The sequence below is a fragment of the Tursiops truncatus genome, chromosome 10 (genome assembly GCF_011762595.2).
Source record: "Tursiops truncatus isolate mTurTru1 chromosome 10, mTurTru1.mat.Y, whole genome shotgun sequence".
Lineage (NCBI taxonomy): Eukaryota > Metazoa > Chordata > Mammalia > Artiodactyla > Delphinidae > Tursiops > Tursiops truncatus.
Genome location: NC_047043.1, coordinates 63,667,192 through 63,692,389, shown reverse-complemented (window position 1 = coordinate 63,692,389; position 25,198 = coordinate 63,667,192). Strand labels below are relative to the sequence as shown.

At 59.5% G+C, this 25,198-nt stretch overlaps 1 protein-coding gene across 1 annotated transcript in view; it reads left to right on the top strand.

The window, feature by feature from the left end:
* CELSR3 (cadherin EGF LAG seven-pass G-type receptor 3) overlaps positions 1-25,198 on the top strand; it is a 48,094-nt gene that overhangs the window by 16,494 nt on the left and 6,402 nt on the right. The window contains 38 exon segments of the mRNA XM_073787957.1: positions 83-240; positions 788-951; positions 1,205-1,330; positions 1,421-1,590; positions 2,032-2,217; positions 2,773-2,889; positions 3,273-3,444; positions 3,598-3,739; positions 3,838-3,958; positions 4,276-4,459; positions 4,770-4,871; positions 6,197-6,291; positions 6,512-6,721; positions 6,955-7,150; positions 7,418-7,573; positions 7,897-8,071; positions 8,672-8,839; positions 9,064-9,190; positions 9,278-9,523; positions 9,526-9,859; positions 10,092-10,204; positions 10,996-11,075; positions 11,613-11,736; positions 12,172-12,288; positions 12,393-12,541; positions 12,793-12,908; positions 13,212-13,370; positions 13,917-14,117; positions 14,909-15,797; positions 22,075-22,233; positions 22,316-22,455; positions 22,696-22,806; positions 23,355-23,518; positions 23,716-23,880; positions 23,958-24,110; positions 24,426-24,508; positions 24,593-24,740; positions 25,013-25,126. Of these exon segments, the coding sequence (XP_073644058.1) occupies positions 83-240; positions 788-951; positions 1,205-1,330; positions 1,421-1,590; positions 2,032-2,217; positions 2,773-2,889; positions 3,273-3,444; positions 3,598-3,739; positions 3,838-3,958; positions 4,276-4,459; positions 4,770-4,871; positions 6,197-6,291; positions 6,512-6,721; positions 6,955-7,150; positions 7,418-7,573; positions 7,897-8,071; positions 8,672-8,839; positions 9,064-9,190; positions 9,278-9,523; positions 9,526-9,859; positions 10,092-10,204; positions 10,996-11,075; positions 11,613-11,736; positions 12,172-12,288; positions 12,393-12,541; positions 12,793-12,908; positions 13,212-13,370; positions 13,917-14,117; positions 14,909-15,797; positions 22,075-22,233; positions 22,316-22,455; positions 22,696-22,806; positions 23,355-23,518; positions 23,716-23,880; positions 23,958-24,110; positions 24,426-24,508; positions 24,593-24,740; positions 25,013-25,126 (6,534 nt within the window).

Here is a 25,198-nt window from a genome sequence, read left to right as displayed (position 1 = left end):
TATGGGGGGAGCTGGGATGCCAGGTTCTGCCCTTCAGGGGTCACCCTGGGGGTCCTGTTGAGTGGTGTGCCTGGGTCTCTAGCCCCGGACAGATGCCCTGGGGGGTGCTCAGGGCCCCTCCAAGGACAAGGTGGCTGTGCTGAGCGTGGATGACTGCGACATGGCTGTGGCTCTGCAGTTTGGTGCTGAGATTGGCAACTACTCATGCGCGGCTGCTGGCACACAAACAAGCTCCAAGAAGTGAGGCCCCCAGCCCCTGATCCTCAAGCCTTCTGCCTGCCAAAGCCCACTCCAAGCCTTCCAATACTGCCTACCAAACTCCCCATCCTTCCCCAAACCACCGTATTTCCCTCTCCCCACTAGGATGCTGAAACCCCATCTCACCTTAACCTCCCTCTCTGTGTTCTGCCCAGACTGCCCACTCCCACACAGTCCCAGGCACCCACTCCCCCAAAGGTTCCACTCCCCCAAAGGTTCCACTCTCTCTAATGCCCCACAGCCCACCTGACCCCATCCCCTCCCCCAGCCACCCAAATGCCTCCCTTTTTCATCCTCATCCTCAACCCCAGCCTCTTCCACCTTTCCCCAGACCATCTGCCCATCCTAAACTCTCCTTTGCACCCCGCAACTGAAGTAAGTCTCCAGTTCCTTCCTCAGCCTGATCTTACCCTCCCTGCTCAATCACCATACCCTCTGAGTCCTACCCCCTCCATTTCCTATGCCCCCCACCAGGAGCAAACCTACCCTGGCCCCAGTCCCACCAATGACCTGGACCTCTGACCCCCAGGTCCCTGGACCTGACAGGCCCTCTGCTCCTGGGGGGTGTCCCCAACCTTCCCGAGAACTTCCCCGTGTCCCACAAGGACTTTGTTGGCTGCATGCGGGACCTGCATATTGATGGCCGTCGAGTGGACATGGCATCCTTTGTTGCAAACAACGGCACCATGGCAGGTAGGCCATGTCCTCATCATAGGGAAAGGGTGGAAAGCTATGTGGATTAACTCAAAATCTGACCTCCTCCTTGTCTCCTTTCCTGGCAAGCAGAACGCTGTAGCCTAGCCTTTAGGACCTGAGTCCTACCAATTCTACCCCCCGAGAGAACATGGGGCTAAGATCATGGCCACTTTCAGCCCCCCGGACCTCTGTGTTTTGCGCCCCCCACCACCTTGTGTTCTTACCTCCTCTATGTACCTTCCTCTCCCAGGCTGCCAGGCCAAGCTGCACTTTTGTGACTCAGGCCCCTGCAAGAACAGCGGCTTCTGCTCAGAGCGCTGGGGTGGCTTCAGCTGTGACTGCCCTGTGGGCTTCGGAGGCAAAGACTGTCGGCTCAGTGAGTGGGCAGCCTGGGGCAGGAGGAGCCTGCAGGGTAAATTCTGTTCTTGAGGTGAGGCCTGTGACCCTTCTCCTTTTATCCCACCAGCTATGGCCCATCCCCACCATTTCCGTGGCAACGGCACACTGAGCTGGGACTTTGGAAATGACATGGCTGTATCTGTGCCGTGGTACCTGGGGCTGGCATTTCGGACACGGGCGAAGCAGGGGGTCCTGATGCAAGTCCAGGCTGGGCCACATAGCACACTCCTCTGTCAGGTGTGTCTGTCCTCCTGACCCCTCCCTAGACCCTCAGCTCTCAATCTCTAATGCACCAGCAGCATTCCTGTGGTTTCAGGCCTGGTCACACAGCATACTTCTCTGCCAGATGTACTGACTATACTTGACCCTGCTCTGGACCCAGGCCCTTGACCCTCTTCCCCACTATCATATCCTCTGCAGGTGCAGCATACCAGCATAGCTCTCTTGTGCCACCTGCACTAATCCATGACCCCTCGTCCTGACCTCTGCCCCCTAACTTCACTCTCTGCTGCATAGTGTCCCTGGGCACAGTGCCCTATGTGCCAAATATAGCCTTGTCCCTGCTGTACTGACCTCTGGTATTCTTGACCTCTGAGCCCTCAGATCTCACCTCCTGATACTCCTAGCCCCAGCCAAACTTGGGGCTCTGACCCCAGGGCTGTGCCTCTCTACCCACAGCTGGATCGGGGGTTGCTGTCTGTGACAGTGACCAGGGGCTCGGGCCGCGCTGCCCACCTCCTCCTGGACCAGGTGACTGTCAGTGATGGCCGATGGCATGATCTGCGGCTGGAGTTGCAGGAGGAGCCAGGTGGCCGGCGGGGCCACCATGTCCTCATGGTCTCATTGGACTTTAGCCTCTTCCAGGTCTGACCTCTAACCCTGGGGTGGTCCATTCTCAGCCTCCGACTAGACCCACCTCATTTGACCCCACCTCTAGTCCTCTCACTTCCCTCCACTGCACATAGTCTGATATTCTCCCCCGAGTCCCCCTCCTCATGTCCTCGCTCTGAGCCCACTCTGCTACACCCTCCTCATGTCAGGGAGGCTACGCAGATTTCTGGCCTACTCTTGGGGTACCTCTGCAGCTAGCACTTTGCCAAACTTCTGGAAACCTTTTCTGGTCTCCTGATCTTCCCAGCTCAAAGTCATGGAATTTTAGGGTCTGTTCAGGGTCCAGGAGAGAAGGGCCAGTCTGAGCCCAGCTCTGGACTGAAAACTTCCTGTCACCCGTCCCCCATGCTCCAGCAGGTCCTCCATACTCGGGAGCATTTCATTTCCAGACCAGTCCTCTGGGCCAGAGGGACAGAGCATGGTGGTGCAGGATAAGGCCTAGGATAAAGCCAAAACTGACACTGGGGTAGGGCAGGGGCCCATCAGGTCCCCCCCACACCCCTAGTGCTGACTGTCCTCTTCCTCCAGGACACCTTGGCGGTGGGGAGTGAGCTGCAGGGCCTGAAGGTAAAGCGACTCCACGTGGGAGGCCTGCCTCCCAGCAGTGAAGAGGAGGCTTCTAAGGGTCTGGTTGGCTGTATTCAGGTGAGCATCAGCATGTGAACATGATATGGGGCAGTAGGGTGAGTGGTCAGAGATCAGAGGTGCCTTGGGACCTGAAATGCTGCATTCACATGGGGGTTGGCATAGGGGTAGTGGTGACCCAGAGCCATCAGAGACAGATCAAGCCTCTCTGTGCTGTTGGAGGTGAGAGTCTAGCTTAGATTATCAAGGGTCATTAGAGGCCTGTGTCAGGGACACATGATTAGGGGTCCCACGGGGCCACAGAACTGGGACCATTGGGTCAGGGTCTAGGGTTTGTAGGGAGATTGCATGTCAGGGGTCATCAGAGCAGGTGGCTGGCTCTGCTGGGCTTGGGGCTGAGGTGCTTTGGCATGGGTCTCACCCCTTGCTGGCTGTGTCCGTAGGGAGTATGGCTTGGTTCCACGCCTTCGGGCTCCCCAGCCCTGCTTCCCCCGAGCCACCGAGTGAACGTGGAACCTGGCTGTGTCGTGACCAACGCCTGTGCATCTGGGCCCTGCCCACCCCATGCTGACTGCCGAGACCTCTGGCAGACCTTTTCCTGTACCTGCTGGCCAGGTGGGGCCTGGGTGGGGGCAGGGTGATTTGGGGCTCGTGGTGAAGATTGGGGGACCTGGAGAGCCTGGAGGAGGCAGGGACTGAGAAGGACAGGTGCCTGCTTCCTCCCATGCTCTGTGGCCAGTGTCCTGAGCTCCCTGACCCAACCTGCAGGTTACTATGGCCCGGGCTGTGTGGACGCCTGCCTCTTGAACCCCTGTCAGAATCAGGGGTCATGCCGGCACCTCCCTGGGGCCCCCCATGGCTATACCTGCGACTGTGTAGGTGGCTATTTTGGGCACCACTGTGAGCACAGGTAAGGGGCTGGGGGCTGAGATGATGGAAAGAGCTGGTGGGAGTTAGGGAGGGTCACTGAGATGTGGTGGAGGCGTCTCACGTGGCTGTCCACCCCAGGATGGACCAACAGTGCCCACGGGGCTGGTGGGGGAGCCCAACGTGTGGCCCCTGCAACTGCGACGTTCATAAGGGCTTTGACCCCAACTGCAACAAGACAAGTGGGCAGTGTCACTGCAAGGTGCGCCTGTCCCCTGTCCCCTGACCTTTTAACTCTTCTGTAGACATGTTTTGTGATTCTTATCCAGCTTGCTGACCTCTGCCACCTGATTCAGCCCCTGACCTCTTACCCCTATGCCGTGACCTAACTGCCATCTCTTGTCCTTGACATCTAACCCCTCTCTTATGTTTCATTTGAGGCCAGTCTTCCTTCTGGCCTGTGAGCACTGTTCTCCTGACCCTTTGCCCTTGATTCCACTCATTCCCCAAGCCCTGACCTGAGACCCCTACCTTAAGCCCTGACTTCTGACCTCAGGCCCCTGACCCATTCTCAAACAGGAATTCCATTACCGACCGCGGGGCAGCGACTCATGCCTCCCATGTGACTGCTACCCTGTGGGCTCCACCTCACGTTCATGCGCCCCCCACAGCGGGCAGTGCCCCTGTCGCCCAGGAGCCCTTGGCCGCCAGTGCAACAGCTGTGACAGTCCTTTTGCAGAGGTGACAGCCAGCGGCTGCCGGGGTGAGCAGGCTCCACCCAGCTCCACATACAGAGGGCTGGCTCTGGCATGCTGTCACCAAGTCCCATGGCATGCTTGGCTTCTTGGGTAGGGGCTCCGGGAGGCTTCTCTGAGGGAGACCACTTACACCCAGGCACTCCCACATTTGCCCCAAGTATTTTGAGGACCTGTCACAGAATCTGATGGGCCAGCTCCCATGAGGCCAGCAGCAGAGTGGTAGGCAGTGGGCCTGGGGTAGGTGGGGGGCAGTGGATGTAGCTGTCCCTTGCTCCAGCCCCTGACTGCCTGGCTCAGTGCCTCCTTCCTCCCTAGTGCTCTATGACGCCTGCCCCAAGTCCCTGAGATCTGGTGTGTGGTGGCCTCAGACCAAGTTTGGTGTCTTGGCCTCAGTGCCCTGTCCTCGGGGGGCTCTGGGTGAGTACCTGGGGGACAGGCAAATAGCTGAGGGTCGGGGAAGGCCTGACCTCTGGCTTGCCGGAGCCACCTCTTTTCCTGAGTTGGTGGGCCTTGTTCCTACAAAGAGGTGGGAGTGGGGTAGGAGTCGATGTGGGCCCCTCCCTACCTCTTAGGGGCTCTGGGTTCCTCCCCACATCCTCACTGAGCCTCCATCTGTTTCTCTTGGCTTCTGGGCAGGATTGCGGGGTGCAGGTAAGGGGTACGTGTTTGCTCAGGTGCGCTGCCCCCTCCCACTGCCAGAGCTTTTGCAGATCCCTCTTGCTGTCTGAAGTCCCTGCAGACCCCTCCCCACTGCCTGAGGTCTCTAAAAGCTACTCCCAGCTTCTTGAAGCCCCTGGAGGCCCCTTCCGACTGTCTGAGGACCCTGGGGGCCCTTCTCTGATGCCTAAAGTCCTCAGAGACCACTCCCCACTGCCTGAGGACACCCCCTCCCCCCACACACACTTCCTAAGGTCCTTGTAGACCCCTTCTCAGTTCCTGAGGTTCCTGCAGGCCTCTCCCTACTACCTGAGGTCCTGAAAGACCCCTGCCCTCTGTTTGAGGACCCCACAGACTCCTCTCTGTTGCCTGAGGTCCTCACAGAACCCTTCCCGCTGCTTGAGGTCTCTGCAGTGGCTGAACAGAGACTGTCTGCGTGTGCATGCTCTTGTGCGTCTTTCTGTGCCTGTGCACGCGTCTGTGTCTGTCTTTTGGGGAGGGGGTTCTGTGTTTAAGTCAGGGGGCCTCTTGCTGGTGGCTACAAGCTCTCTTAAGGCCCAGGTCAATTCTCATTCAACTCTAATTCCAATCTCACAGATAAGGGAGAGATGGCAGCAAAGTCACCACTGGGGCAGTTAAAATTTGTGTGAGAACTTTCACCCCCACTTCATTTTGGTCACAAAATTCTCCTGGGGGTGCACTGTGTATCTGTGTGTTTGTCCTGGGCCACACATCTACTCGTGTGCAGGTGTGAGCATTGGTTTTTGTGTTCTTGCCCTGGGCCACATGTCTGTGAAGCTGTCCTGGCCTGTGTGTGTGTGTCTGGGTGCACATGCACACACACAGTCCTGCCCTTGTGTTCTTCTTTATGTCATGGTGGTTCGAAACCTCAGGAATTGACTGACAAGCGCCTGGGGCCCATCTGGGCTGGGGGCTGGGGCTTTTCTATCCAGGGGTCCAGCCGTGGATGCCTACTACCTGGTCTCTGCTTCAGAGCTCCCCCTGGGGTAGGGGAGGGTGCTGTGGTCACCTCCTCAATGAAGGTGTCCAGGCCCCAGGCCTGACAAGGGGTCAACTGCCTTCAGGAGCTGCCGTGCGGCTATGCGACGAGGACCAGGGTTGGCTGGAGCCTGACCTCTTCAACTGTACCTCTCCTGCCTTTCGAGAACTCAATCTGCTGGTGAGACTGCCCAGACTTTGCCCTGCACTCGAGACCAGCCCTGGCTCTGGCCCTGGCCTCAGTCTCCCTAGGCCTGTGCTGGGCCCCAGACATCATGCCCCAGCCCTTGACCTCCTGGGCTTTTCCCAGTTGCCCTTTAATCCAAACTCTTCTTCTTGTGAGGCTTTTGAGAAAGGCCTAAGTGACCACAGAGCGACCATCCCCATCTTTGTCCTGGCAGCTGGATGGCCTAGAGCTGAACAAGACAGTCCTGGATACAGTGGAGGCTAAGAAGCTGGCTCAGAGGCTACGGGAGGTGACTGGCCACACTGACCACTACTTCAGCCAAGATGTCCGAGTCACTGCCCGCCTGCTGGCCCACCTGTTGGCCTTTGAGAGTCACCAGCAGGGCTTCGGGCTGACAGCCACACAAGACGCCCACTTCAATGAGGTGGGGTTACACCTTGGGCTCCCGATCCCCTGGCCCTGACCCCCGCCCCTCTGCTCAGGCCCCTCCCGACCCCGGGGAAGTGAAGGCCCTGGATTCTCTCTCTCTCCCCTTGTCCCCTCCAGAGCCATACCCTACTGGGACCTCTCTGAGCACCTGACCAAACCCCTCAGGCATGCCCTGTCCCCTCACACATCCTCACCTGGCTGGGCCCACTTTCACCTCCCTCCTCCCAGAATCTGCTGTGGGCTGGCTCTGCACTGCTTGCTCCAGAGACTGGGGACTTGTGGGCAGCGCTGGGGCAGCGGGCCCCTGGGGGTTCCCCAGGCAGCGCCGGGCTGGTGCAGCACCTGGAGGAGTACGCGGCCACGCTCGCGAAGAATATGGAACTCACGTACCTGAATCCCGTGGGGCTGGTGACACCCAACATCAGTATGTGGAGGGTAGGGTGGGGCGGGGCAGGGGGCCGTGAAAGGGCAAGGACCTGGAGGTCTGAGGGGCTGGGGGCTATTGATGTCAACATTTAGTGGCAGGAGGCTGTGCTGCCACCTTCAGCGCTTTGCAGGGACAGGCTCTGCGCTGGTAGCAAGGAGGCTATGGGTTGTGGAACTTGGGTACAGGATGGGAGGAGGAGGGAGTGGGACCCTCAGCACAGGGAGGAGATCCTTGATGGGTCTCACCCCTCTTCCTCCCGGGCAGTGCTCAGCATTGACCGCATGGAGCACCCCAGTCCCAGCCGGGGGACCCGTCGCTACCCTCGTTACCACAGCAACCTTTTCCGGGGCCAGGATGCCTGGGATCCTCACACACACGTGCTGCTCCCTTCCCAGGCACCACGGCTGTCCCCACCTGAAGGTAAGAGCCCTGGGGTTACCCACGGGCCAGATCCTGGTTCCTTGCCCTCTAAGCCAGATGCCATGTCGCCCTACTGTCAATTCTCCCCTTGCCAGACCCTTCCCCTCACCGCAGGTGACCTCGCCCAGGCCTTGATAGTCAGGATCCAGTGCTGGGGTGACCCATGTGTCCTTCATGGGCTTCTGCTCTCTGCACCCACCCTGGTTCTGGACCTGCAAAGGGAAGAGGTTCCCATGCTTGATGCTGGGTTGGGTTCAGATCTGCGTTTGTGGGTGCTTGGGGTCAGGGGTCACTGACAGTAACTCCTCCCCCTCCTCTGGCAGCTCTGTCCACAAGTGGCAGCAGCATGGAGAACTCCACCACCTCGAGTGTGGCCCCCCCGCCGGCACCCCCAGAGCCCGAGCCTGAGCCTGGGATCTCCATCGTCATCCTCCTGGTTTACCGCACCTTAGGGGGGCTGCTCCCTGCCCAGTTCCAGGCCGAGCGCCGGGGTGCCAGGTATGAGTAGAGTTACTCCCAGGCTCCTCACCCTTGGGCTTCCCGCAAGTTTCTCCCCAGCCTAGCACCCCCTTTTTCGGTGGACAAATGAGCAGGTTCACAATCATACAGAGAGGCTCCTGCCCATGACTCTGGAAGCCTTGTCCATGCTGGGCTCCATGTGAATCATGTCCTGGGCAGTTGTGCAAATGAAGAGATAGACACAGAGCCACAGCTGGGGCCAGGCACATAAAGGATACAGGAGCCAGACAGACAGGCAAACTGGCTGATGGAGATAGGCAAAGACTGGCTGACTGAAGGAGGTCAGCCGGGGGTGGAAGGGAGGGCACTGAGAGGCAAAGTCTGTAGCTGCTTGGGCTTCAGACTCCAGTGTGGGCAGTGGGTCTGAAGCCTCTCAGCTGCATTTCTGCAGAACCAGGCCATGGACTCCTGGTCTTGAAGCAGCCCAACAGAGGCTAAAAGGGTTCTCAGAAACAGCATCCACTCTAGGGCATCTCAGACTCTGGGTGGGCCATGGCAAGTGCCATGAAGACAGTGAGGTGGGCAGCCAGAGCCTGGGGAGATCAGCAGTGCCCAAGACCAGGTGGGCTGTCTCCTCAGGCTTCCCCAGAACCCTGTTATGAACTCCCCGGTGGTCAGTGTGGCTGTGTTCCATGGACGCAACTTCCTAAGGGGTGTCCTAGAGTCCCCGATCAGCCTGGAGTTCCGCCTGCTACAGACAGCGAATCGCAGCAAGGCCATCTGCGTGCAGTGGGACCCGCCTGGCCCGTGAGGACCTCCACTCTGGAAACCCTTGGTCCCCCGGTAGCCCCTGGGAGGCCAAGCCTGCCCCTGGGGCCCCCACCAATGCCCCTGTGCACCCAGACCCATGAGGAATGCTGCTCCCCAACTCCAGGCACCCTCGGCCCCTCCCACTGCCTCTCACAAACCCCTGCCTGGCGATGGGGCACTCCCCAGAGGGGATGGTAGGTCTGACTGCCCTGTGGCCACAGGGCGGACCAGCACGGCATGTGGACAGCACGGGATTGTGAGCTGGTGCACAGGAACGGGTCCCACGCACGGTGTCGCTGCAGCCGGACGGGCACCTTTGGGGTCCTCATGGATGCCTCTCCCCGTGAGGTGGGGCTGTGTTCAGAGTCCTGAGGAAGTGGGAGGGTCAAAGGGCAGGAGTGCCCAATACCCCAGTGACCATCCCTGTCCCCACAGCGGCTGGAGGGTGACTTGGAGCTGCTGGCTGTGTTCACCCATGTGGTCATAGCAGTGTCCGTGGCCGCGCTGCTGCTGACCGCAGCCGTCTTGCTGAGCCTGTGCAGCCTCAAGTCCAACATGCGTGGGATCCATGCCAATGTGGCTGCTGCCCTGGGAGTGGCAGAGCTCCTCTTCCTGCTGGGGATCCACAGGACCCAAAACCAGGTGCAGGGTCAGGGCCAGGGGACCTGTGTCCTGATGACCTCACCTGGCCCAGGAAGGCCTGGGGCCAGAGTTCAGGGTCAGAGGTGCTCAGGTTGGGGCCAGGGTTTGGGGCAGGATCCTGGGGTAAGGTGCAGTGGTTTAGGGGTCAGAGGTGGGGCGTGGCAGGAAAGGTCCTGACGCCCCCCCAACCCTGCCTTCAGCTGCTGTGCACCGCGGTTGCCATCCTCCTGCACTACTTCTTCCTCAGCACCTTCGCGTGGCTCCTCGTGCAGGGGCTGCACCTCTACCGCATGCAGGTCGAGCCGCGCAATGTGGACCGCGGCGCCATGCGCTTCTACCACGCCCTGGGCTGGGGCGTCCCTGCTGTGCTGCTGGGTGAGGGCCCTGCTCACTGGCCTCAACCAGGCCTGTGACCCCTGACCTCCATCCATCACATGGCCTGACCCCTGCCCCTGCCCCCAATCCTGATCATGACCCCAACCTCAATCTCCCTTGCCATTTGCTCAGGGAGGAGGCTGCTCTGCCCCCACCCCAGCTTCTCCCCATACGTGAGAGAGTCAGCAGCTCTAGAATACATCTCCTCTGTCCTATCTCTTCTCCCCAACAGGCCTGGCTGTCGGCCTGGATCCTGAGGGCTACGGGAACCCTGACTTCTGCTGGATCTCGATCCACGAGCCCCTCATCTGGAGTTTTGCAGGCCCTGTCGTCCTTGTCATCATGGTGAGTGCCCTCCACTCAGTGCCACCTTGCACTCCCCTTGGTGGGGGGTCGCGGGAGGCGGCCCTGCAGCAGGTGTGGTGGTATCAGCTGAAGGGTGCCAGGTGGCAGTCTGCAGGCTTCCTGGGCTTAGCCTCCATTTCTGTTCCTGCCCAACTGGCATGGAGGTGGGAGGTGTGGGGTCAGAGACTCGGCTTCCTCTCCCCACATCTGTCTCTCTCTCCACCTCCATCTTTCAGTCCCTCTCTGGTTCCCTATCTCTGACTTTTTCTATGATTCTAAGCTCCTCTGTTTCTCTCTCTTTTTTTTCTAATATATTTGTTTATTTGGTTGTACTGGGTTTAGTTGCAGCAGGCGGGCTCCTTAGTTGCAGCTCGCTGGCTCCTTTAGTTGTGGCACATGGGCTCCTTAGTTGCAGCTTGCAGGCTCCTTCGTTGTGGCTCTCCGACTCCTTAGTTGTGGCATGCTAACTCTTAGTTGCGGCATGCAACTAAGGGATCTAGTTCCCTGATCAAGAATCGAACCCAGACCCTCTGCATTGGGAGCACAGAGTCTTAACCACTGCGCCACCAGGGAAGTCCCCCTCTTCTGTTTCTCTTTGTTTTTGATCTATGTATTTTGTGTGTGTGTGTGTGTGTGTGTGTGTGTGTGTGTGTGTGTGTGTGTGCGCGCGTATGTTTCTCACTGGTTCTGCCTCTCTCTCTGAGTCTTAGTGTCTCTCTGTCCCTGTCTCTCTCACTATCTCTGTCTCTCTCTGCCATGCCCCTGTTCCACATGTCTGGCCACGGGTCCAGATGAATGGGACGATGTTTCTCCTCGCTGCCCGAACATCCTGCTCCTCTGGACAGAGGGAGGCCAAGAAGACCTCTGCGTTGTGAGTTGGCTGGCTGGAGGAAGTGGGGGATCTTAGAATGGCAGCCCTCTCCTGGGTGGGGTTTGGGGGTTCCCAGAGCATCCCTGGTGCAGGCTGGGCTCCAGATTCTGGGTAGGGGGATGAAGTCACATCTGCCCTGGCCTGCAGTCCCTCTCTGGCACCCTTGCCTTACTCTGGCCCCACAGGTCTGTCTGTGCCCTGCTGTCTCTCCAGTATCTCCCAAGGCCTGGGTGGCTCACTTTGCCCTTTGCCCCGTGCATTTCCACCTACTTTCCATGCTTTCTCTTATGCCCCACCCACCGCTTTCAGTCTGCTTTCCCCATGTCCCCTCATGGTTCCCTGAGTACTCTCCTGGTTCTTTCTGTGACTTCCAGACTCCCCTAGTGCCCTCCTGAGACCTCCATGTTTCTGTGTGAGTTTCTTTCCCTCCATGTCCCCTGGGTGTCCTCTTTGTGACCCTGCGTGTCCTCCCATGTCTCCCGTGTGAGCCCTGCGTGACCCTCACATGTCCTGTGTCCTTTCACGTTCCCGCGGCAGGACCCTTCGCAGCTCATTTCTGCTCCTTCTACTGGTCAGTGCCTCCTGGCTCTTTGGCCTCCTGGCGGTCAACCACAGCATCCTGGCCTTCCACTACCTCCACGCTGGACTCTGTGGGCTCCAGGTAACTCTGGCACCCCTCCCTCACCCTGGACCAGATGGGGCTTCAGTAGGGTGGGGCCCAGGGCCTTGACCCCAGGCCTAGAGCTGACTCCCACCTGATGACTGACACCAGACTACTGCCGATCCTGGATTGACCTTCACCAGTGCTGAGGCTCCTGGCCGCTTGCTAGTCCACATTGACCTTCACTGACCCCGGTCACTCATGCCACTCTGACCTCTCACTGCGTCTGCTGACTTTCCCTGATTCCCTTACTGGGTCCCCCCTTGGGCTTCTCACTGCCTCACTCTAATCTGCAATGACCGATCCCACTTGCTGACCCACAGTGACTTACACCAGCCCTAGCTGACCCCCTTGTGGCCCTACTCTGACCTCTGCCTTGTTTCTGACCTCTCACTGACCTTTACTATCCCCTCAATGATCCTTGCTGACCCGCAGGGCCTGGCGGTGCTGCTGCTCTTCTGTGTCCTGAACGCAGATGCTCGGGCTGCCTGGACACCAGCCTGTCTGGGCAGGAAGGCAGCGCCCGAGGAGGCCAGGCCAACGCCTGGGACGGTGAGGGGCTCTCAGGGCCAGGGAGTCAGGGTGGGGGCCCTGGGAGGCCAGGGTTTGAGGCTTCTCCAGGCTGGCTCACACTCCTGTCCTCACCACCTCCCCAGGGCCCCGGGGCCTACAACAACACGGCCCTCTTCGAGGAGAGCGGCCTCATCCGCATCACTCTGGGCGCCTCCACCATCTCCTCAGTGAGCAGTGCCCGCTCTGGCCGGACCCAGGACCAAGACAGCCAGCGGGGCCGCAGCTACCTCAGGTGAGGGGAGGGGCCTCCTCGTGAGGGGGGCACACATCTCAGACCAGCCCCACTTTACCAGGTCCTCGGGGTGGCTCCAGCCATCTCAGCCATCTGGGCCTCTGCTGCTGCCTCTGCCCCAGATACCTCCTGCCACACACCCAGGGGTGCCTTCAGAGCCATTCCACATGCACCTGTTTACTCACGGACACACCTGTGTCCAAAGCACCCCATCCCATCCCTCTTTGATGGGGGGGCTCCCGCATTTCCAGGGACAACGTCCTGGTTCGACATGGCTCGGCTGCCGACCACACTGACCACGGCCTCCAGGCTCACGCTGGCCCCACTGACCTGGATGTGGCCATGTTCCATCGAGATGCTGGTGGAGGTGGGAGCCTGGCCCAAGGAGGAGGGAGGTAGAGGGTCTCTCCCCCATTCCTCATTCTTCTGCCCCAAATTGGGAGCAGCAGCTGACTATGCTGGGGTGAGCTCCCCTGAGGTCGCGGCCCCAGGAAGCATCTACCCACCCAGGCCTGGTTCTCCTGGCAAGTCCCAGCCCTTCTGTCCCTACCCCCACTCCAAGCTCTCTCCCCAAGGCCCCAGCCCCCTTGCCATAGCCTTCCTCGAGACCCCCAAGTCCCTCACCTCCCCTGGCCACCACTGTGTCTTCCTCCTGATCTCCCAACTCCAGGTGCAGACTCTGACTCTGACAGTGACCTGTCCTTGGAGGAGGAGAGAAGTCTGTCCATCCCATCCTCAGAAAGTGAGGACAATGGCCGGACGCGGGGGCGTTTCCAGCGTCCACTCCGCCGGGCAGCCCAGAGTGAGAGGCTCCTTACACACCCCAAAGGTGATGGGGCCCTCTGACCCCATGGGCGACCAAGAGATACCCCATATTCCATTTGGTGTGACTCAGAAAGCCTGCTATCCCCTGAAGATTCCTGGGACCGACTTATTGGGAACCTGGGGTCATCACTGGTCCCCCACATACCTCTCCCCATCCAGCCTCCCAGCAGAGTTCTGCTGGCTAGAGACCCAGGAGTGGCCCAGGCAACAGAAGAACAAGGTCAGGGATGTTATAGGGTGACATGTCATCTCTCCAGCCCCTCCTCTTCCCTGAGGGCTGGGGTTCAGCCTGGTCTTCCTGACCCCTCAGCTGTCAGGCTCCCCCACCTCCAGGCTCTATCCACCTCCAGTCAAGAGTAGGGGGAGCTTATCAGTATCCCCCGCGCTGGATGATTCCATTGATCTCTGAGACACATTCTGCTATTCCTACCTCTGCTTCATGAGAAAGACCCAGATTTCAGGAGTCATTAGGGTTAGGGGGCCACTGAGTCTGGATCACAGGGGTTGTGAGTCACTGGGGTGACTCCTATTATCTGCCCTGGCTCCACAGATGTGGATGGCAATGATCTCTTGTCCTACTGGCCAGCCCTGGGGGGATGTGAGGCTGCTCCCTGTGTTCTGCAGACCTGGGGCTCTGAAAGGCGCCTGGGACTGGACACCAGCAAGGACGCAGCCAACAACAACCAGCCGGACCTGGCCCTGACCAGTGGAGATGAAACCTCCTTGGGTCGGGCCCAGCGCCAGAGAAAAGGTATGGATCCCTGACTTTGGCCTGTGCCTCAAGGACCCTGGGGACTGCCCATGCCCTGAGCCAGGGGATTTCATCCTCCTAATCCAAATAGCCTCACAGGGATCCTGAGAGCTTCTCTCGCTCTGATATGGGCGTTTCTGTTCCTCTGAGCTGCTTCACAGTCCCAGGGGACTACCTCATCCTGACCTGAGAATTGACTGCCCTGCATACCCTGGCCTGCACCACAGAGACCCCAGAGGCCACTCCTGCCTCAACCTTGGGGATTCCTCCCCCTCCCCCAACCCCAGTCTGCTTTGCAGGGACCATAGGGGCTGCTCTGCCCCAGATCTCAGAACTTTTGCTCTAACCTGGAAGGTTTCTGCCACCTTATCCTGCTTTACAGGGGCCCCAAGGGGTTGTCCCTGTCCCAACTCAAGGGGTTTCTCCCTTCACCCCTGCATCACAGGGACCCCAGGGACTGCTCTTGCCCCAACCCTGGGGATTCCTGCCTCTTTGACCTGGCCTGCATTACCAGACCTATGGGCTGCCCCTCCTCTGACCTTGGGGAGAGGTTTGCACCTACCCCTGCACCACGGGGACTGCCTCTGTCCTGACCCCGGGGATTACTGCCTCACTCTTACCCCTATCCTGCAGCCTCTCTGGGATTCCCAGGAACGGCCTCTGTACCCGCTCCCCAAAGGGTTTCTGCCCCCAACCCTGTGTCACAGGGATTCCAGAGGCTGCTGCATCCCTAGACCTAGGAAGTTCCTGGCCCCCATACACACACTGTCCCCCATTTGTTCCTCCCACAGGCATCCTGAAGAACCGATTGCAGTACCCGCTGGTGCCACAGACCCGGGGCGCCCCTGAATTGTCCTGGTGCCGTGCAGCCACCTTGGGCCACCGTGCTGTGCCAGCTGCCTCCTATGGTCGCATCTATGCCGGAGGGGGCACTGGCAGCCTTTCGCAGCCAGCCAGCCGCTACTCCTCCCGAGAACAACTGGACTTGCTCCTCAGGCGGCAGCTGAGCCGTGAACGACTGGAGGAGGCCCCTGCCCCTGTTTTGCGTCCCCTGAGTCGGCCAGGTTCCCAGGAACGCCTGGATGCTGTGCCAGGCCGTCTGGAGCCCAGGGATCGGGGCAGCACCCTACCACGGAGGCAGCCACCCAGGGACTACCCTGGTGCCATGGCTGGCCGCTTTGGGTCACGGGATGCGCTGGACCTAGGGGCGCCCTGCGAGTGGTTGAGCACATTGCCCCCGCCCCATGGTGCCCGGGACCTTGACCCACAGCCCCCACCTCTGCCCCTGTCTCCCCAGCGGCAACTCTCAAGGGACCCCCTCTTGCCGTCCCGGCCCCTGGACTCTCTGTCCAAGAGCTCGAACTCAGGGGAGCGGCTGGACCACGTGCCTAGCCGGCACCCCTCGCGAGAAGGCCTTGGGCCACCCCCGCAGCTGCTCAGAGTTAGGGGAGACCCAGCCAGTGGCCCTAGCCACGGCCCCTCCACAGAACAGCTGGACATTCTCTCCTCCATCCTCGCCTCCTTCAACTCCTCAGCTCTCTCCTCTGCCGTGCAGTCCTCAAGCACACCCTCGGGCCCTCACACCACTGCCACGCCTTCTGCCACAGCCTCTGCGCTTGGGCCCTCCACGCCATGCTCTGCCACATCCCACAGCATCTCGGAGCTGTCACCCGACTCAGAGTAAGCAGGGTCCGGCCACCTGCTCAGACCCCCATCAGTTTAGGGCAACCTCCCACGCACCCTGCCCTGTATTCTGCCACAGAATGGGGTGGGGTTTGGCAGAGAGCATGGGCTACCCTAGGCGCTGCGCAGCCAGGGCGCCACAGCCTGAGGGCAGAAATCTGGCAGTGAATGGGGTGATTAGCAAGAACTTGCTGGCTGTATGACTGCGGCCTGCACCTCCTGGACTAAGGAGGAGAGTGAGGTGCCTTCCAAAGGGCTTGAGCCAGTGGAGGGGGGAAGGCAGGAGCCAAGGCCTAGAAGCGGGAGGTAGCCTGGTATGTGGAAGGGGCAGGGAGGCGAGGAGGCTTTGCTTAGGGTGTAGTACGGGATAAGGAGGGGCCAGAAGTAGTGCCAGGATGTAGGTGCCTTACATGCCAGGCTGAAGAACTTACTTTGAGAGGAAATCATTCATTCACCTACGCCTTCAGTCAATGTTAAGTTCCTTCTGCCTATGGGCTCTGTGGGGTAGGACACACAGGAACTGAGTTGGGACCCGGTGCATCTAAGAGTAGGGGATGGCAGACATACCTGGGAAGCAGCTGGGTACAGGAGTCAGAGACGGAGTGGGGAGGAACCAGGAATTACCGGGTCTTGGAAGCCAAAAGCAGAGTTGAGTTTTTTTGTTGTTGTTTTTTTTTTGCGGTACGCGGGCCTCTCACTGTTGTGGCCTCTCCCGTTGCGGAGCACAGGCTCCGGACGGGCAGGCTCAGTGGCCATGGCTCATGGGCCCAGCCGCTCCACGGCATGTGGGATCTTCCCGGACCGGGGCACGAACCTGCGTCCCCTGCATCGGGAGGCAGACTCCCAACCACTGCGCCACCAGGGAAGCCCCCAGAATTGAGTTTTAAGAAGGAGGAACAGCTAGGTCAGGCTCTGTGGAGGTCTGTAGGGTGAGAGAAGACTTTCTGTAGGTGGAGGGAAGGAGACCCTGGGTTTGGGGCGGGAGACCAACAAAAAACCTGAGCAGAGATGGGGGAGAAGACAGGAAGGAGAGAGGGGCAGGAGATTTGGGGTCCTGGTGCCCAGGGCTCTGGAAGGATGCTGAAGTGGGGATGAGAGGGAGCTGTGAGCACCACCTGGATCCTCCTGCAGCCCAGCCTTAGGGTCCGACTGTTGGGGGAGGGCTGGGGTAACTGAGCAGGGGTTCAGGCTCTGGACTCACACTTGACCTCTCTGAGCTTCAGTTTCCTCATCTGCAAAGTATGTCTGTGGTAGCAAACTCTTTGAGGTGTGGAGATTTTTGAGACAAAATCTGTTAGGTGCTTAACAGAGTCTTTACATAGTAGGTGCTCACTAAGTGCTTAGAGAAAAGACATTGGTGGCCAGCCAAGGGGCCTTGCTGGTGAGTCTGGGGTCCACAATGGGTGAAGGGCTCTGAGAACCCCAGAATGGGCATAAGCACGCTAGGCACTGAGAGGCGAAGGTGATGGGGGAGGTGGCCCAGGTCCGGTTTGGTGGGGGAGTCCAGAGGCACCTGACTCTCAGCAACCACCTTCGATCTCCACATTCATCTCTGCAGAGTTCCCAGAAGTGAGGGTCACTCCTGAGGGGCAGACGTGCAGATGAGGACCAGCCGAGGGCGGTGGAGGATTTGGGCTAACAGAAGAGACTCCAGGAGTTGGGGGCTGACCCCATGGCAGCCTCCTATACCCCCGCCCCCCAGCTCTCTCTGTTGCTGCAGTGCTGACTGTCCCTGCCTGTCTGTGAGCATGTGAGCAAGTGTGTAACAGGTGCACGGAATGAGGGAGCTGAAGGGAGGACTTTTATACGTTTTGTACCTTTGTAACCAGAGAGATATGCTTATGTTATTTTTCAGCTTTTCTGTCTCCCGGGGTTCTGAGGCTGGGCTGGGAGGGGGAGGGGGACAGAGGGAAAGAGGTGCAGAGTTTCGCCCCATTTGGGTCCCTGGCAATTTAATTGTTCTTTCATCTTACTAGGGTGGATTCAGACAGGAGGGGTAAATGCTCCCCCCGCCCCATTCCCCAGTTGATCTGAATATTGTCAGGGCCCAAAGAGCAGAATTAGTCTTTGCTTTTTCTTGGATGTCCCACTGGCCAAACTTTTGGGACTGGGGGTTGGTCTTGGAAACAGGGGTCCTCTGACCTCCTCACAGGGGCTCGCTCATGCCGCCCCTCCCCGTGGATGTGTGTGTTTATTATGTGGAGTCCCTGCCACTTACTGCCTTATGACCCAGGACTGATGCTGTGGATCGCTGGTGGAGCAGCAGATGTCATGTTTACAGATCAAGGCTTCCCTTTCTCCCGTGGGGAGGGGCTCAGGCCTCTATTCAGACATTCCTGCAGAGGGTGGATGGAGGGGTCACAGCCCCTGCCCCTGCTGTGAACAAACGTGTGTGGTGCCATTTAATTCCCTGACACTGCCCCCTGCTAGAATTTATTCTGAAGGGTGGGGTAGGAGGGGGAGCAAGGGGAGCAAAAACAAGGGAATTAAAGACTCAGAATGTAGGTGCCACTGCCTCCCATGTTTACAGGAGCCTCCCTGGCCCTAGGCACCCGGGCTGCAGGAAGTGACTCTTCCATCCCTCCTTTATTCCCTTGTAAAGGGAAAAATGACTGTTAGGACCCTGTTCACAAACTCACTTTTATTACTTTGTCTGATGTCCAGAACTGGGGACTTTTAAATTTTGTTACTTTGTTTACAGGTCAAGACTTAAAACATTCAACTTTGTTTACAATTTAAAACTTTGAACTTTTACACTTTGTTTACAGTTGAGAATGTTTTTTTCCCTTCGTTTACAAGTGAAGGTAGAGAAAGTGGGAGAGGGGCTTGGAGGACCCACCTGTGAGGACCCTGAGCCTGGCCATCTTGAGGGGTTTCTAACCCCTAGCCCTAGCCCTAGGCCAAAGGTCAGCCCTGAGTCTCCTGCTGAGCAGCAGGCCTAGAAGGCCTCGAGAGTAGGCATCCTCTTCCCACTAGGAACAGCGGCCATGCAGGGTTGTGGAGGGTCCCTGCAGACACCCACCTCCTTCATGCATCCTCTTGGGGGGCAGTTTCCAAGGAGATTAAAAGTTCTACTTTACTGACTGGTGCCAAATCCTGCCAGCCAGGACCCCAGCTCTCCTTACCCAGAGTGACCCCAGCCCTTGAAGGGTTGAGGGGCCTGCTGTGGGGAGAGGGGGCTGTCCTTGCTATGTCCTAGGTTCTGTAGATGCCCCTCTCTGGGGGTCGTCCCCCTCCTCCAGCCCAGTGGCTCCTTTTCCTGTCTGTGTAAATTGTTCCGTGAAGCCGCGCTCTGTTTTGGGAATAAACTTCTATAGAAAATGGTTATTGCCTCATTCTGTTTGGGGGTGGGGGGTAGGAGGGTGGCTATGAATGATTCATGCTGGGCTGACCTTTGGGAGAAATCTGAGCACTGCCCCCTCCCCCCTCCCCAAGAATATTCGGCTATTTTTAGCTCATTTCATTGGAGATTTGGACCAGGTTTCTATCTCTTTCATCCTGAATTCTGTCCCTTCGCCTTGAGGTTGGGCCTGAAGTATGAGAACAGGTGCTGAGAGTAAGGTCTGGTCAAGGCAGCAACATGATGGCTTCCTCAGTCCGCAAGGCCTGCAGCCCTGACCTGGCATTTGCCAGGGCCTTCAAACCGACCCTAGGAACTGCCCTCAGCCGGTTGACAGCACTGACCCCCCGCCAGCCTCTCAGACTTGGAGCTGCTTCCTCAAGAACTCGGGCAGAACGGGCCTGTTGCCGGGCCAGTGTTATGTGCGGGGGAGGGGAACCTCGCAGCCTTTAAGGTCTGCGTGCCTAGCGTTGAAGGGAGGCCTTTGAGCCCCTTCGGTCTCAGAGACATGCCAGGTCTCAGGGGGAAAGCCTGAGTGAGGGTGGCGCCCTCAATTGGAGGCTTGAGAGGCCCCATGGACCCGGATACCCCACGGAGAGATGAGGCTCTGGTCACCAGCCACAACCCTAGACATCCTGCTCCGCGTCCCGCGGGGACCCTCCGCAAGAAGCCGGGACCTGTTGGTATCGGCCCCACTCTACTCAGGGACCTGGGGCCGTGGCTACGGCCAGGCCAGCTCGGGTCCTTAGTCCCACTTCTGCGATAACAACCTGCTCAGGCAGGAGAGCTAGGCGGGCCACGAGGGGGAGCACAAGCCAAGCCGCAGGGGGAGGAAGGGGTTAAATCTCCCTCCTCAGGGTTCTCAGCGCCGGGAGACCGCCCCTTAGGCTCCGCCCCGGCACGCTGACTGGCCCAAGCCTTCCCCGTCCTGCCCGGGGATTGGCCCCTGGGAGCGCGCCTCAGGCCTCGCCCCCCGTCCCGGCCCCGCCTTTCGGGCCGCCGCGGCCTCTCGCTCCAGCTGTGAGGACTATCGCCTCTCGGTTTGCCCACCCGCCATGGGGCTGTCGGAAGCACCGGGGTGAGTGCAGGGCGCGGCCCCGGTTCCCAGTGTTCGAGTCCGCGAGGCGCGGGCCACCCCTTGGCCCCCGAGCAGGCGACCGGCTTGGGTTAGCTCGGAAGGGGTACCGCCGAGTCCCGAGCAGGCGTTTCCTGCCTGCCGCGCCTCGGTTTACCGCTTTGTCGATTTTCTGCAGGCGGCTGCCCAACCGTAGCGAGGGATGGGGCGGGAGCCGGCGCGACTCCAGCCCCTGCGGGCTGTGCGGAAAGCCGCTCGAGCGCCGTCCGAGGGCTAGCCGGGGGCCGCCTCCCGGCGGCTGTGTGCAGAGGAGCCCCGGCCCAGGAGGTGCGCCGGTGCGGCGCGTTGGGGCCCGGGACGTGGCTGCTAGAGTGTCCATAGCCAGGGCCTGGGTCCACCCAGGGATGCAACTGGTGCGGGAATGTGCTCTCCGGCCCTTCTGGCCGCAGGCCCTACTAGAGGGAGGGGTCAAGGATCTAAGCCCCTCCCTCCAAGCACGGGTTCGACGGGGGGGAGGGGGAGGGGTGGCGGGAGTGGGAGCCCTTAAAGACCTCGAGTGACTCACAGAGGAGGGGCCACGGGGCTCAAAGATCTCTGTGAGCCGGCAATGCCAAGAGTCTCTGAGGATCGTCCTTGCACCCACTCCACTCCATCCTCCAACGGGGACATCCAGGATAGGGGCCCTTTCCAGGTGAGCTCCTGCCCCTCGGGTGGGAACCTCACCGTAGGTCAGAGCTTCTCACAGATCAGAACTTTCCTGACAGGTGAAGCCTTTCCCGGCAGGGGAGAGCTTCCCTCCAGGTAAGATTCCCCCCTCTGCGATCCATTCCCAGGTGAGAGTTTTCTCCCATTACAGGTGGGAGCCTCCCCCAGGTCAGAGCTTCCCTTAGGTGAGAATACTCTCCAGACGAGAACCTTCCTGGCAGGTGAAAACTTTCCCTGCTAGTGAAAGCTTTCCCCCAGGTAAGCGCTCCCCCTCCAAGAGCTCCTATGCCCAAGTGAGAACTATTTTTGGGACAGCTTCCCCCAGGTAAGAACTGTCCCCCCTTCCCCTCCAGATCTCCTATTCCCAAGTGAGATCTTTTCCCTTAATCAGGTGGTAGCCACTGGGCAGATCAGAGTTTCTCCCCAGGACAGAACTTACCTAGCTGGTGAAAACTTTCCTGTTAGGTGAGAGCTTCTCCTTAGGCGAGATCCTCCCGGAGATCTATTCCCAGGTGAGATTGACCCCCCTTGAATTGGGGGCTTCTCTTTCCAGGGGGAAAACTCTCCCTCCCGGTGAGAGCCATCCCCTGGCTTTCCCAGATTAGGCCTGAGCTTGTCCAGGTCTACAACCTGGACCCTGTGGCTGGAGGCCGGGGGGCAATCTTAGCCCCAACACTTTCCTTCTCATAGAGCCTTCTCATGTGAAGAGAGACTTGCCTGATTTGCTGGATTCCTTCCTTGCGTGTGCTCTCAGACAGCATGTGCTGGGCTCGTGGGGCAGCTGGATAAGGACTCGGACTGGACTGGGATTTGCTGGAGAAGAGTTGGGGCTGGGGGGAGGGGGCTGGAAGGGACAGTCAGCCTGGAACCTAGATTGGTGAACACTCAGGGCTGGACTGAAGTGTGGCTTGTGTTCATCCTGCTGCCTCTTTGTGGGAGACTTTGGCCCAGCAAGAGTCTTCCACCAGCCAAAGTTCAGGTACTGCCCCTGCCTGGGCCTGGGCATAGGGCCTGCAGGAGCCAGCTGGAGGGTTGGACCTACCTAGATCTTGGGACCTAGAAAAGTCAGGTGGGTGACTCTGTGGTCCCAGGTGGAGGTCTAGGGGAGGTTGGGCCAGGAGTGCCCTCACTGTGTCTCTGGCCTCACCACCCAGACAGAGGGACACACAGGCACTGCTGTCCACAACGCAGGCAATGGAGCTGAGGAGGCGAGATTACCATGTGGAGCGGCCACTGCTGAACCAAGAACAGCTGGAGGAGCTGGGGAGCCGGAGCTCAGCGACTGGGACCCTCCAATGGCGAACCTGGTTTCGGTAAGGCTGAGGTCGGGGGGACTGGGGGCACTGGCAGGACTCAGGTAGCCCCTGTCTGTGATACCTACCCTTGTGTCCCCAGGTGCTCCCATGCTCGGGCCCGAGCCCTTCTGCTCCAGTACTTCCCAGTTTTGGCCTGGCTACCCCAGTATCCTGTGCGTGACTGGCTTCTGGGTGACTTGTTGTCTGGCCTGAGTGTGGCCATTATGCAGCTACCACAGGGTGAGCCACCCTTGACCTGGAGACTGTACCCTCAACCCTTGGATGATGACCCCGACCCTTCAAGGCCCTGGCCTGTAATCTGTGAACCACTGCCTGCCCCCGCCTCCCCCCACCCCTCCGCCAAAAGCCAGAAACAAGATCCCTGCCCCTGGAACTATGGCCCATGACCCAGGGCTGGGATTTCCTCATCCTTTCAAGACCCTGGCCTCCAAGTCTACATTGCTACCATTCCACCTCCAGGCCTGGCCTATGCCCTCCTGGCTGGACTGCCCCCCGTGTTTGGCCTCTACAGCTCCTTCTATCCCGTCTTTATCTATTTCCTGTTCGGCACTTCCCGGCACATCTCCGTGGGTGAGTGGAGCCAGGAGGATGCCCACATTCCCCACGGAGGACAGGGTGAGGGAGGGCTGAGCAGGGCAAGGAAACGCAGGGAACAGGGAGGGAGGCATCGATGCCGGGCCAGTGGGAGACTGGCCCAAGGGTCATTCCAGGCAGGACTGGGCCTCTGACCGTGGAGACAGATTCAGGTTACCTAGAGGCCCTGGCCCAGGAGGATATGGGTGGGTGAAGCATCTCAAGGGGCCCAGACTTGGCACAGACCTGAGAGCCTGAGGCAGGCCATGCCCCCTTCCCCATTCCACTTTTCACAGGGGGAGGGGTCCTGAGCCAGTGGATACAGGTGGGACAAGGTAGATGATGCAGGGCCAACATTTCTAGCCACGCTCAAGAGGCTTTGAACTTAGAGTTCATACCTGACTGCCAGCGCTGCCTCTATTTGCACAGCAAGTCTAAGGATATTGGTCTAGAACTAGGTGTCTCCTGGCCTCTCCCTTAAGACCAGGACTCCAGGGCAGGGCAGTGCCCCCTCCCCTTCAGACCACCCTGATCTGCCCCTGCAGGCACCTTTGCTGTCATGTCCGTGATGGTGGGCAGTGTGACAGAATCACTGGCTCCAGATGAAGCCTTCCTGCAGGCCTCGAACTCCACTGTTGATGTGGTGGCCAGAGATGCTGCTCGGGTTCAGGTGGCCTCCACACTCAGTGTCCTTGTTGGCCTCTTCCAGGTGCGGAGCAGTCAGGAGTACAGGCCCCTGACTGCCAGACCCACCCCTCACCCCATTTGCCAGGTCCCCTGAGTGTCTGGCCATCACCATCTTCCTCATCATCATCACTCATCCCCCTCTGCTCCCACCTGCCCTGGGCTCTGCTCCGGCCACCCCTAGGACCCTCTCCTCCCCTGACTGCCCTGTGCACCCCACAGGTGGGGCTGGGCCTGGTCCATTTCGGCTTCGTGGTCACCTATCTGTCAGAGCCTCTGGTCCGAGCCTATACCACAGCCGCGTCTGTGCAGGTCTTCGTCTCGCAGCTCAAGTATGTGTTTGGCCTCCATCTGAGCAGCCGCTCTGGGCCACTGTCCCTCATCTATGTGAGTGAGGGTGGGAGGAGGGAAGGGTGGGTGGGCCCAGGACCTTGAGTGCTGGCTGTGACCCCCCCTCCCCTCAGACAGTACTGGAGGTCTGCTGGAAGCTGCCCCAGACTGTGGTCGGCACCATGGTCACCGCAGTTGTGGCAGGGGTGGTTCTCGTGCTGGTGAAGCTGTTCAATGACAAGCTGCGGCGACAACTGCCCATGCCGCTCCCCGGGGAGCTGCTCACGGTTTGAATTCTGGTGGGGGGGAGGGGGGCAGGGGGAAGGGCAAGTGAGGAGTCCCTGCTGTGTGGGCGTCCCCCAGATAGTTAAAGACTAGTTGGTGTGGGCACTGAGGACTGGGGGGACCACAGCCGACAGCCCCTGACAGCATCTCCCTTTCCCCAAAATGGTGGTGTCCATCTTTTACCCTATCGCTGACTTCTGCCCACCCCTCTGAAGATTTCGCTTCAGGCCTCTCTCTTTACGCCCAAAGTGATTTCTCCATTCCCCTTAATGATGGTGCCAGCACCTACCTCCCCTGACTCTGTCCTCTCCCTGCAGCTCATCGGGGCCACAGGCATCTCCTACGGCGTGGGACTGCAGCACAGATTTGGGGTGGATGTCGTGGGCAAAATCCCTGCAGGGTGAGCTCCGGCCCCTGTCAGGTCAGGGAGGGTTGGGTGGCCAGGGCCACAACATTCCTTTGGCCTCACAGATGCCCCTCACAGGCTGGTGCCCCCAGTGGCCCCCAGCCCCCAGCTGTTCACAAGGCTTGTGGGAAATGCCTTCGCCATCGCTGTGGTTGGTTTCGCCATTGCCATCTCGCTGGGGAAGATCTTCGCCCTGAGGCATGGCTACCGGGTGGACAGCAACCAGGTCTGGAGAATGGGATGTGGGACACGGAGCGGGCAGGTGTACAGAGACCCCAGGGCTTGGGGGGATGGAGTATCAGGTGGGAGACAGGGAAACAGCAAACAGATGTGCTGGGGCCACATGGGGGACTGAGGGTGGGAGAGCAGGACACACGGGACAGTGGCCAAGTCTTTGGGGGCTACTGAGTGCGGATGGAGGTTGGGGATGCATAGGCCTGGACACAGTGACCACGCACTGCTAGTGATGTGTCCTGACACCTGCACTACCCCCCTCAGGAGCTGGTGGCACTTGGCCTCAGTAACCTCATCGGGGGCATCTTTCAGTGCTTCCCTGTGAGCTGCTCTATGTCTCGGAGCCTGGTACAGGAGAGCACCGGGGGCAACACACAGGTGGGCTGCAGGTGTGGGCTGCAGGTGTGCATCTACACACACACTGCTTTGCCTGGGTGGTCCTACCCCCTG